The sequence below is a fragment of the Ictidomys tridecemlineatus genome, chromosome 15 (assembly GCF_052094955.1).
Source record: "Ictidomys tridecemlineatus isolate mIctTri1 chromosome 15, mIctTri1.hap1, whole genome shotgun sequence".
Lineage (NCBI taxonomy): Eukaryota > Metazoa > Chordata > Mammalia > Rodentia > Sciuridae > Ictidomys > Ictidomys tridecemlineatus.
Genome location: NC_135491.1, coordinates 7486519 through 7499333, shown reverse-complemented (window position 1 = coordinate 7499333; position 12815 = coordinate 7486519). Strand labels below are relative to the sequence as shown.

The 12815-nt window shown below is 46.7% G+C and overlaps 1 protein-coding gene across 3 annotated transcripts in view; it reads left to right on the top strand.

The window, feature by feature from the left end:
* Window positions 1–12815, top strand: part of Grin2d (glutamate ionotropic receptor NMDA type subunit 2D) — a 38001-nt gene that overhangs the window by 19921 nt on the left and 5265 nt on the right. For all 3 annotated transcript variants that reach the window (XM_078031732.1, XM_078031730.1, XM_078031731.1), the window contains one exon: window positions 1010–1170. In XM_078031732.1, coding sequence (XP_077887858.1) covers window positions 1010–1170 — 161 coding nt within the window. The remainder of the gene's footprint in view (window positions 1–1009; window positions 1171–12815) is intronic.

The following is a 12815-nucleotide window of genomic DNA, read 5'->3' as shown; positions in this document are numbered from 1 at the left end:
CGGAGGCAATGCTTTTGTAAAATACAATAGCAACGGATTACTAGGAAAGTAAAATAAAATTTAAAACCCAGACATTCTAGCTAGGCACAGTGGCACTCGGGAGGCTGAGGCCAGAGGATAGACAGTTCAAAGCCAGCCTCAGCAACTTAGCAAGGTCCTAAGCAACTCAGTGAGACCCTGTCTCTAAATAAAATATAAAAAAAGGGCTGGGGACATGGCTCAATGGTTAAGCGCCCCCAGGTTCAAATCCCTGGTACCAAAAATAAATAAATAAATAAAATGAAAATAAATAAAACCAAGACATTCTAAAGTTAACCCCAGATTTTTATGTATTAGACTCAATAGACAAAAATTATTTTGTCAATTCACTCCAAATGGTCTCTTGATGCTGCACTTACCTCACTGTAGCCACAGTGTGACCGGGGACAGGCAGTCTGCAGGGCACACTTTAAGACCAAGGTGGTTAACCGGTGTCACGACCTATTAGAAGGTTGATAAATCAACTCTAAGCATTTTCCCCCAGCGGAATGGACTAGAATAGCATAGGAGAATGTGTTGACTCTACCTTATGTCGCAAAGGGGAATATGGTTTTATGAAACTTTTAGTCATAAACACACCTGCCATTGAGCCAGCCCACACCCATCTGGCTACATCTGTTGTTAAAACAGTGAAAATTTTCTGAATAGATTGGTAAATAGCAACTGCCCTCAGCCCCAGCACTGGGACTACCCCTGATCCAGCAAGTTAAGGGTTAATGCCTGGCACATCAGGGACCTCTGGAAGCTTCTAGCTTCTCAAACTCTCTGGCCAGTGGCCTCAGTTTACCTGTCTGCAGCCATGCTTGCTGGACAGGACTGAGACCGTGTTACCTGCTGTGGTGAGCAAATCTGAAAAACGCTTCTGAGTCTGGGGTATTTGCCAATTGTCAGGTGTCCCCCAGAATGGGGCACTTGGGTTGGGGATGTCCCTGGGTAGGGGGCATCCTAATAACTCTGCATTCTGCCCCAGTTCCAGCGGCCACAGGAGCAGTACCCACCCTTGAAATTTGGGACCGTGCCTAACGGGTCCACGGAGAAGAATATCCGCAGCAACTATCCCGACATGCACAGCTACATGGTGCGCTACAACCAGCCCCGCGTGGAAGAAGCACTCACGCAGCTCAAGGCAGGGTCAGCTCAGACTGGGGCTGGGGCAGGGAGCGGGGCTGGGAATGCTCAGAGATGCCTGGGGTCAGGGCTCACTCATCAGTCAGACTGGGTGGGCCAACTTGGAGGGCGGAGGTCTTGGAGGGTCCCTACGGACTCCCTCTTCTAGGAGGGTTCCTGGGATGTTTTCTGAAATGCAGTATTATGGATTCTAGGACCCAACTCCTGGGACTCAAAACTTGGTTCTACCCTTTCTTTGACTCTGTGATCTTGGGCAACTTACTCAACCTCTCTGAACCTGTTTCCTCCTCTGTAAAATACAAGAGCATCCCCATTATGACGACCATTAGGTCATTGTAAGTTAGTTAATCCATGCAGAACCCTGTCCCGCATCCTATAGGTGTTTGCTGATACCATCATTGTTATCATCATCATTAGATCTGAACAACAGAAGCCATACTTGGGTTGTTATTTTTAATCATCTTTACATCAGTTTCCCACATGATACAGTTAAATTCAGTCCCTGAAGTACAGCCCACAAGCACAACAAAGCTGAGTGCCGGCCAGGTGTGACGTCACCCATCCAGTCCCAGCTCCTTGGGAGGACGCCAGAGGAATGCAGGTTCCAGGCCAGCCTGGGCGACTTAGCGAAGCCTGTCTCAAAAAAATAAATAACAAAAAGGGCTAGGGATACAGCTCAGGGTTAGAGCACTTGGCAGCATGGGCGAGGCCCTGGGTTCAATCTCCAGTACTACTAAAAAAAAAAAAAAAAAAAAAAAGAATAAAAAGCGCTGAGAGAACAGCAACTTGTCCCTGTCCCTGTCCCTATCCCTTAAGTATTTAGCCTTTCAACATGCATTGTTAAAAAATTTTTAGAGTTTGAACCCAGGGGTGCTCTGCCGTCAAACTATATCCCCAGTCCTTTTTATTTTTTATTTTGAAACAGGGCCTCCCTGAGTTGCTGAAGCTGGCCTTGAATTTGCCATCCTCCTGCCTCAGCCTCCCAAGTCACTGGGATCACAGGCATAGCCACTGAGCCCTCATAGTAGGCATTTATTTTCTTACCCCACCTATGCCAGTCAGTGAGCAGCAATTCCTGCCCTCAGGGGGCTTAACATCTAGAGGTAGGAAACAAACATTAAATAAGCAAACAGAAGAATGGAGGGGGTGCATCCCGATGCTTTCAGAAGGGAAGGGTGCAGCATGGCTGGGTGGGAATAGTTTTACCTGATGTTCAGGGAGGGCTTCTCAGAGGAGGTGGCATTTGAGCAGAATGCTGAAGGAGGGAAGGGGGCCATCAGGGTGGACCTGAATTTGAATAGGGAAGGACAAGATCTGATTTTCTCTAAATTGTCTGCTCCCGTGTGGAAAATGGACAGAGGGGACCCTAAGTAAGTGGGGAAACCATCACGGCATCTAGAATCTTCCCTGAGGCCCATCCTCTGCTCACCCCTCAGGTAGCCGGTCCTGACTGCATCTTTGTTACCCTTCTGTCTTGATTAGAACTGGGGCTGCAAGAAAAGGAACCAGCCAATGCATGTTCAGTAAAAGGGGCGGCTCAGCACAAAGCTCAGGTGGTCTCGGAACCAGTCTTCAGCAGAGAAGGCAGCCATTCATTTAGAACTTAACAAAGAGACCAACTCTGCGCCAGGTACAGTTCCTGGATCACAATAGACAACAGCAAAATAAGGAGCTTCCCAGATGGGTCACGAGTTTTCTTTTCGTTTTTCTTTTTTTTTTTTTTTTTAATAAATGTTTTAGTTGTCCATGGACCTTTATATTATCTACTTCTTTTTATGTGGCTCTGCCACTGAGCCATAACCCAAGCCTTGGTCAGGAGTTTCGAAACAGAGGTTTCTTTCTCCTGCAACCAGGGCAGCAGGGTAGCTCAAAGAGACGTCCAACAGGCTAAACTCTTCCACTTTTTTTGTTCTCCCAACCTTGCAGCATAGACCTTCATGCTCTTTTTGATTGTCTCATGGTCTCAAGAAGGCTGCTGCCCCTACCTGGGGCACATCCTACCTCATTCCAGGCAAGGAAGAGAAAAGGTGAAAGACAGGAGGTTTTGCTTCTGGGAAGGCTTTGCTTTTATGTTGGGGAAGCTGATCACGAGGACTTCTGGCTATTTCCCAGAACCTATCAGATGGCCATTGCTTGCTGCCAGGGAAGCTGGGAAGTTAACTGTGTTAGCCACCCAGCCTCTCTTGTAGAAAATGGTGGAGGGAGGAGGTCAGAAATGGAGACATGAACCCAGCCTGTGTGGAGTTTGCGTTTTGCCACCAAGCAAGTTCTCTCTTGCACTTTTCTTCTCAACCTTTCTCTTAATTTCTGGGAGTCACATGGGTTCTTGGCTCCTAAACTCTGCCTGTCTGCTCTGTGCAAACCTGCAAGCCTCTTCAGTTCCGATACTAACTTCAGTTCCAGCGGCGGGAGGGGGGGTGCTGGGGTTTGAACCATGGCCTTGTGCATGTGAGTCGAGCACTCTGCCAGCTGAGCAGTACCCCAGCCCAGCGCTTTCTCTCCAGGTTTCTCTTCATCACACCTGCAGCCCCACTTCAGCCCTTTAGGGCATCCCTTTCTTCTTGTCCTTCCCTCTTGAAGGTCCGTTGACAAGACGTTGTTGGGGACAGACTTTTCTTTGTTACTAAGGCTTTGGGAGATGCACTGCAAACCTTTCTAGGGCCTGGTCAAGAGTACAATGGAGACTGGATCCATATGTAACTATTTAAACCTTGTGAATCAAGCTAGTATTGAGGCCTCCTGCCTGGACACATATACCTTCTTAACCATCAGAAAAGCTACTAAGTTCCAGTTTAGCCTGGATCAGCTGGTGCAGTGGTGCTCATCTGTAATCCTAGGGAGGCCAAGGCAGGAGGATCACAAGTGCGAAGCCAGCCTGGGCAACTTGGTGAGGCTATCTCAAAATTTATAATAAAAAAGGCTGAGTTGCGGTGCACCCCCTGGTTTCCATCCCCAGTTTGATTGTCAAAGAAGAAGAAAAAAAAGAAAGTCTCTCAGGGTCGCAGGAGAGAACCTGACTCACTGTCTTTCCACTGCATCGTAGTCCCTGCCTTTCCTGGCTGCCTGCACTCTTGGCTCATGGCCCCAAATCATTCTGACCTCCTTTTGCATCAGCTCATCTCCTCCTCTGACCAACCCTCTTGCCCTCCTCTTCTAAGGTCCCACATGACTGCCTGGGCCACCCATATGGTGCAGGATAAGCTCCCTACCTCAGGATCCTTCACTGCTCCATCTGCGAAGTGTCTTGCCATGTGAAGTAATATATTCAGAGGTTCCAGGTACTAGAGAGTGGATACCTTTGTGGGGGGCACCATTCCATCTACCACACCTTCCCAGGGCATATTCTTGAAGTGAGGTGTGGATCCTGGGTGGGCACCGCCCCCAGGGCAAGTCTTCAAAAAAAGGAACCCAGGCCAGGTGCAGAGGCACCCACCAGTAATCCCAGCAACTCAAAAGACTGAGGCAAGAGGATCACAAGTCTGAGGCCTGCTCAGCGACTAAGGGAGGCTCTAAGCAACTTAGTGAGACTGACTCAAAATAAAATAAAAACATCTGGGTTCAATCCCCCCATACGTGGAGAAAAAAAAAAAAGAACCCAGAACATCACCCCCCTTTCCCCAAATTCTCAGGGAAGTATAGTGTAGGGAATCAGGTATCAAAACACAGCACAGAATGAGGAAAAAGTTTTTTTCCATAGTGCATCCATCCATTCATTCGCCAAGTACTCGTGGAGAGCCTCTGATGTGTCAGGCGCTCTGCCAGACGCCTGCCTCCCGTAGACTTGAAGCTTCTGCTGGAGTGGGGTAGGCTGCACACCCACAGATGTCTAAAACCCTAGGCCTCTAAAGTGCCTCAGCGTCGAGCCTCTGGTCACAGGAACTTTCTCTCTGGCCATCTTCCTCCGCAGCTGTGCTTGCTTCCATGTTGCTCCCAGCGGCTTCCTTTCTCCCTGGAGACCGCATTCCTACACCTTCCCTGTTCAGCGCTCCTCCAAGGCCCCGCAGTATCCTGGGGCCACCTAACAGCAGTGGTTTCAGAACCAGGTAGTCCTGGGTTTGAAAGAGCTATCCCCCTTACTTGCTGCCGACCCTGGAGCACACAGTTCAGGTCCTGAACATTAATTTCTGCCACCATAAAACGGGTCAAGGATCCCTCGCGGGGGTCAAGCGGCTCTGGGAAACCAGTTCAACTTCACGTTCCCACCACGAAGGTTCTGATTGGTCCAGCTAGAGTCAGGTGCCCTCATCAGGCCCAATCAGCAACACCCAGGGTGGACCTGGTCACGTGGTTGTCGCGTTGCCCTTCCCACATCAGGGCAGGTTCTCCCAGGTGTGCGGCCCATAATTTTCGTAATATATTTTATTTACTCCAGTATTTTCAAAATGTCATCATTTCAACGTGCAACTGATATGAACATTGAGATGATGTTGGTGGCGGGTGCGTTCCGTATGTATTTTATGCTCAAGGCCCACTTCAACTTGGACTTACCATAGTGCAGGTGCTCAATAGCTCCATCTGGTCTGTGGCTGTCATGTTGGACAGTACCCATTTAGAATTGTTTTTTTCTCTTTATTTTCCTTCCTCTTCTCATCTCCCCCACCCTCTCTTGCTCTTTCTCTTACTTGTACTTCTTCCTCTTTCCTTCCTTTTCCTTCCCCAACCTCAGATTTCATCCAAAGCTTTTCCAAGCTCCTCAGGGCCTATATAACATTGTCTCCAGTGCCCGCTTCTGGGAATTCTGTAAGTTCCAGGGTTTCTCAGGTTCACCCTGGCTTTAAGCTCCTCTTTGCTGATTTAATTCACTTCCTTGGACCATCTGATTGGTCCTAGTGTGTCATCCCAAGTTCAGAGTCTATGAACCAGAACTGGAACCCAGAAGGCCTCCACTGTGTGTGGTGGGGAGATGGGGAGGGGCCTGAAGACTGGCCAAGCTCTGCCAACACTGGCCAATAGATATGCCACGAGCCTCGGGTAGTGCTGTTTTCCAGTGGCCACATTAAGAGACATAAAAAGAAGCAGGTGACATTAATTTTCATAATATATTTTACTTGTCCCAATATGTCTAGTATATTACTGGGACACATAATCAATGCAACATGGTTGAGACCTTTCACCCAAGCTTTTCCCACATGCAGTCTTTGAAATGCAGTGTGCATTTCATACCCACAGCACCCACCAGTCCAGAACCTCCCGTCTCAAGTGCTCAGAGCCACGAGCAGTGTGAGGTACCGCATCAGACAGCCCAGGTCTGCATTACCTAAATGAAAAGTGTCATAGTGGTCATCACAAACAGAAGACATAAAAGGCATCTGACCACCCCCGGCCCCTGGGAGACTTTTTCACTTCCTTACTCACCCCCCAGAGTATTCTCCCCAGCCAGCGCTGACTCATTGCTCATCTCCCTGCTTCCCACTTCTACCGTTTCCTTCCCCAGCTCCTCCCTCCAGGAAGGCTCCTGGGAATCCCAGATCCTCTCTTGGGCAAAGCAGAGACTGTTTTTCCCAGCTCTGCTCACGGAGCCTCCCTGACCTCACTAGCACCTGCCAGGGGGAGGCTTGGTTACAAACAGCCTCCTCTCATCCACAGGGACGCCTCACACTTTGTCCTTGGCCTTAGGGAGCAAGAATTCAGACCCCACTTTCTAAATCCACTTGGTTCCTGAGTTTTGGGTAGCAAAAGTGAGAAAGTGACTAGCCAGGGAAACTGCCCATCTCACAAAATGAATCTGTCCCCCTCTCTGACTTTGGAGAACCAAGGATACCTGTATGCCCCTGTCCCCATACAAATGTCAACCACATTCCCGGCTTTTACTGAGTAAAAATAGCTTGGAGACCTCATTCCATGTCTTTTTATAGATTATCATCATCCTTTTTTAAAATTGAGATATAGTATACATACAGTGAGGAAGAGCAAACTACAAAAAAGTGGACCACCCATTGATTGTTTATACATGCACATGCACCCATGGGACCAGAGGAAGGTATGGAAATCTTTCCAGCTCCCGGAAAAGCTCTCCTTTGCCCTTCCTTCCTTCCTTCCTTCCCTCCCTCCCTCCCTCCCTCCTTCCTTCCTTCCTTCCTTCCTTCCTTCCTTACTGGGAATTGAACCAGTACCAGAACTGGGCACTCGACCATGGAGCCCCCCCACCCCCAGGCCCTTTTTGTATTTTATATTTTACCAAAGATAGGGTCTCACTGAGTTGCTGAAGCTGGCTTTGAACTCTTGATCTTCCTGTCTCAGCCTCCCAAGCCACTGGGATTTCAGGCACACCACTGCGCCTGGCTTGAACATCATCTTAACAGAATCAAACAGGGTGCATAATGTCTTTTGTGTCTTTTTCTCAACATTGTTACCTGGTCGCTGGCTTTTTGCTGTGTGTGCCATTGTGTATACCCTTAAGTGAATATACCACAGATTCTTCCATTCTGCTCTTAGAGGACATTTGGGTCATTTCTAGAGTTTGGCCATTATGAACAGGCTACTATAGTAAGTATTGGGAGGATGTATACCTTCATTTTTTTTTGTGGGTGGGGGGGTGCTCCCATCGATGGATCAGCTGGGTCAAGGGAGGGACATGCTCAGCTGTGATGGATTCTGCCAGGTGTTTTCCAGAGTGCTTGTGGCAGCTCACACTCTCATGGGCAGTACAAGTGTTCCACCTGTTCCACATCCTTGCCAACGCTTGGTCTCATTCCCACTGTCTTTTTAATTTACTATAGTGTTTATTATATTCCAAGTCTGCTCTAACTCATTTTAGCTCATGATTAGTTTGCTGGGGCTACTGTGATGGCATATTTTTTTGGCCTGTCATTCTGGAGGCTGGAAGTCCTGGTATTGTGGGGGGTTGGGAGGGAAGGATCCCTCCAAGCCTGTCTCTCCTTGGCTCACAGGTGGCTGTGTCCTCTCTGTGTCTCTTCAGATTATTTTCCTTTTAAGTGCTTCTGCGTCCAAACTTCCCCTTTTGAACAGGACACCAGTCTTATTGATTTAGGGCCCACCCTGTGACCTCATTTTAATTTTTTTTTATTAAAAATAATTTGTAAACATTTTGTTGTTGTGTGTGGACACAATACCTTTATTTTATTTTTATGTGGTGGTGAGGATCGAACCCAGTGCCTCACACAGGCTAGGCAAGGGCTCTTCCTCTGAGCCACAACCCCAGCCCCTCATTTTAATTTGATTGCCGCTTTCATGACCATTTTAGGTTAATATTATTAGAAACAAGCACAGCAAGATTCCCACGGCTGCTAATCACCAGGGCTGGGACTTGAACCCTAAGCTGCTTCTGCAGCCCAGGCTCCCAGCCTCTGGGCTGCACTGCCTTGTGTACACAGTGAGAAACCCAGAGCGGCTCCCCTGCCCCCTCCCAATTCACAAGGACACCCCTGTGTTTCTCATTGTCACCTCTTGCTCTGATTTCCTGCTTCTGCTGAGTTCTTTTTTCCCCCAGTATCCCTTTTACATTTTTTTCTAATTTTTAGTTCTATTTTTATCAGTTGTCCATCCACACAGTTTAGAAAGTAAAATATAAGATTTTTTGAAATGAAAAACAACAGGCCCCCATCTGCTTACCTCCCATGTCCCCCACCTGGAAGAATTTGCTTTCACCTTTTTCATTGTAACATTTTGCTGTTTCTCTAAATACCATTTTTGTACTGCTACCTCTAGATTTTTTTTCAGTTTTAGGCATTTTCCATCCACTTCTCACTATGGAAGGCACATACTCATGCTCTTATTTAAATCCTTCCAGCCTCCCACATTGTGATTCTGACTAGATGAATATTCAGTGTTTACATGTTATGACTATGTAAATGCTCTCCCAGCTGCCACAAGTAGTAAACCATGATTACATTCCTCTCCTACACAATTCTTTGATTTTTTTTTTCTGGAGTTAATAATTGTCTTTTTTTTTTTTTCCCCTTCAGTTGCTTAGTGGCTGAGTTTTCTTTGTGCTTAATTAATTCAAACCCAAATTCTCTGTTAACTACCTGAATCTCTTTTTATGTTCAGAAGCATCAAATGCTCTCTTAATTTCCTTTTACTGAAGAGGTCTCTCTTGGCCTTCTAGCCTGCTCCCAGTTTGGATTCTGTGGAATCACAGATTGTTACTTTACCTGGGTTTTGCTCCCTTGTGCTTTTAAACATCCAGACAAAAGGCATATAGGAGAAATATTTTTGGAGATATTGCATATCTGAAAAGTCTTTGTCCTCATACTGAATAGACAGCCTGGCTGGGTATAGAATTCTGCAGTAGAGATCATTTCCTCTAAGGATTTGGAAGTATGACTCCATTGTGTTCTACTGTCCAGTATTACTGGAGAGGAACCCCAAATTATTCAGACTTCCAAGCCTTTGTGTATGGTCTGTTCGTTCTTCCCCTTGTCCTCAGATACTGACATTTATTAACAACATGCCTTGATCTGTTTGCATTTCAGTTGTATTCTCATGCCATTTGTTTTGAGGAAATTTGTTTTTCTTGAATTCTTTTATGAACGGTTTCTCCCTTCTCATTCATTTCCCTGTTCTTTTTTTTTTTTGGTTCATATTAATTCGATATTAAACTTCTCAGACTGTCCATTTCTTTTATCCTTTTTCTTATTTTTCTCTGATACTTCCTGTAAGATTTTCATTTTTCTTTCACCCTTTTATTAAGCTTTTCATTTCTACTATTTCATACAACACACACACACACACACACACACACATTTTGTGGTGGGGCTTAAGGATTGAACCCAGGGCCTCACACATACTAGGCAAGCACTCTACTGCTAAGCAACATCCTCAGTCAAGTATATTATTAACAACTCTTTTTTTGGTCTCTGGACTTTTATAGTATTTTGTGAATTTCATATTATGCTATTTTACAGAATCCTATCATGGTTCAAAGTTGTAGTATCTTATTTTTCTGACATTACAGTTTTTTACTTTTAAGATATTTTCTCATCTTCACTGTTTCCACCAAAGCTCCCTCCCCCTCCCCCATTTATTCATTTTGTATCTTTATGGGATGTCCAGTAATCCTCTGTATCTGTTCCCATTCGGGAATGGAGGTCTAGAATTCTGGAAGTGGTAAGCTTATGAGTGCTGAGCAGGGTTGCTAAACTTTACTGTAGGGTGATCTAAACCATATTTTTCCTGGAATTCCAATGATGGTGTTTTTGGGGGGATTTTTGTGTTATCTTTTCTTGGGATACACACACACACACACACACACGTAGTTTTTGGTATATTCTTTGTTGTCGGTGGGCTTTATTTTATTCATTTATATGCAGTGCTGAGAATTGAACCCAGTGCCTCATACATGCTAGGCAAGTGCTCTACCACTGAGCCACAACCCCAGCCCTTGGGATATATATTTTTTTAATATAGAGAGGAACAAAGAAAATAAGAAGCCATAATCTCCTTGACAAGATAACCCTTAATGACATGGAAGTTAAAAGGCATTCATTCGTGCACCCAGTAAATATTTATTAAGGTCTTCCTAAGCCAGAGTGCGGGGGCATAGCAATGAACAGATCAAAGTCCCTGGAGCTTTCATTCCAGACTAGGAGACAGGCACGTGTGTGCCCCGAGCAGACTCCAGTGACAGGCAGGTATCTCCAATAGACAGAACATTTCTGCAACGATGCGAAGGTTCTAGACTTGTGCAGCCCACGGTCAGTCCCCAGCTATTGAGTGTGCTTGGTGTGACGAAGGAATGTGATTTTTAATTAAAATTCTGATGTAAATGGCCAGATGTGGCAAGTGGTTACCCCAGTGGACAGCACTGGAAAGTGCCACCCTCCCAGCGAGGCACAAGGGCTCTGGCTGCTGGGAGGGCACGTGACCTCACAAGAGAGGAGGGATGTGCATCTCCTACCTGGAAATAAAGCACCCAGCCTGTCCCGGGGCCCATCCATGAGCCATTTCCCACTCACAAAGGAGCTGCACAAACCTCAAGTCCCCTTTCCCTAAAGCAGGCATTATTATTATTTCTTTTAAAATAGGAAAGACACAAATACACACACATAGACACACACACACACACACACACACACACACACACACACACCTTCCCTGTACACTCCTTGAAAGTGTCTCTTGTTTTCCTCTTGCTTTTTTCTGAGGAGGACTCCTCTTGGCCACTTTTCCATGGAATGAGGTCTTACCTCTCCACTGCAGGGCCCAGCCCACCGTCCAGCCTGAATTCATTCACTCAGCCACTTTTTTTTTTTTTCCTTGAGACAGGATCTCTCTGTTGCCCAGGCTGGCCTCAAATTCCTGGGCTCAAGAGATCCTTCTGCCAGTCTCCCGTAGCTGGGACAGACAGCACACCATGCCCAGCTTACTCAGCCAGTCTTTATTAAGTACTTCATGTATACCAGATGCTGTTCTAGACCCTGTGGATGCAGTTTTAAACCAGAAAGGCAAAGTCTCTGCCCTCATGAGATGAAAATCCAGTGGAGAGAGACAGGCAGTACAGTGAACAGATAAAAACGTTGGCTGGTGTGTTCGGAGGCATAGGGGTAAGTGCTTATCACCAAGTCAGGGCAGGGTGAAAGCGTTTGCAAGACCTGGGAGGGGCTACAGGCTGCAGTATTAGGTAAGGGGCTTGAGAAGGTGTCTTTTGAACAGACCTTTGAAGGAGTGAGGGGTTGAGGCAGTGGCTATCTGGGAGAAGAATGTTCCAGCAGGGGGAACAGCCCGTGCTAAGGCCCTCAAGCAGCAGGAAGCTGTACCTGTTCCAGGTACAGCAGGAAGACCAGTGTGCCTCGCCCAAAGCAATGGAGGGGCATGGGGGCAGAGGGGTAAGGAGGAGTGAGGAGATGTCCAATGGCCTGGGCCTTGAAGCCCAAATAACTCAAGTCATACTGGGTAAAGTGGAGAGTCAGGGGAGGGTGGTGAGCTGAAGAGGGACAGGCACTAGATCGAAGATGACAGAGTGGAAATAAACACTGAAGAGGAGAGAGGCAGGGAATTTTTATTTTTCTCCAAACTTGTACCCCAACCAAAGCTGTAGGAAACAGCTGAGGGTTAGTTTTTTTGGTGCTGGGGATTGAATCCAGGGGCACTTAACCACGAAGCCACATCCCCAGAGATTATTTTTTGAGACAAGTTGCTTAGGGCCTCTCTAAATTGCCGAGGCTGGCCTCAAATTTGCAATCCTCCTGCTTTAGCCTCCTGAGTCACTGGGATGCAGGCACGCCACCACCACACCTGGCAAATAGCTGAGTTTTAATACCGATTTAGGTTTGGGAGGTGGTAGGGGCTAGGCACTAGATCCCAGAACAACTGAGCAAACAATTTAAAATGAATGCTGGGCTGAGGTGCAGCTCAGTGGTGGAGTGCGTGCCTGGCATGTTCAAGGTCCGGAGTTCCATCCCCAAAGCAAAAAAAAAAAAAAAACAAGTGAACATCATTTGATTCCACCCTCCTAAAATTCCCTCAGTTATTTCCACCACTGAAAGCCTTAACTTTTAGTTTTCTCTAAATGCTCTTCAGGCTCTCCCTCTGCCCCCATTTCCTTAAGGACCCTTGACGATCTCCTTCCATCTCATTCTAGTCCACAGCCCCTCCCTTCCTCCTCTTCAGGCTGACTCTGGAAACTCCAAATTCTTCCCACTCAAAAGTGGAGTGCAATTCACCTTTCGCCCCCAAGGGCATTTTCC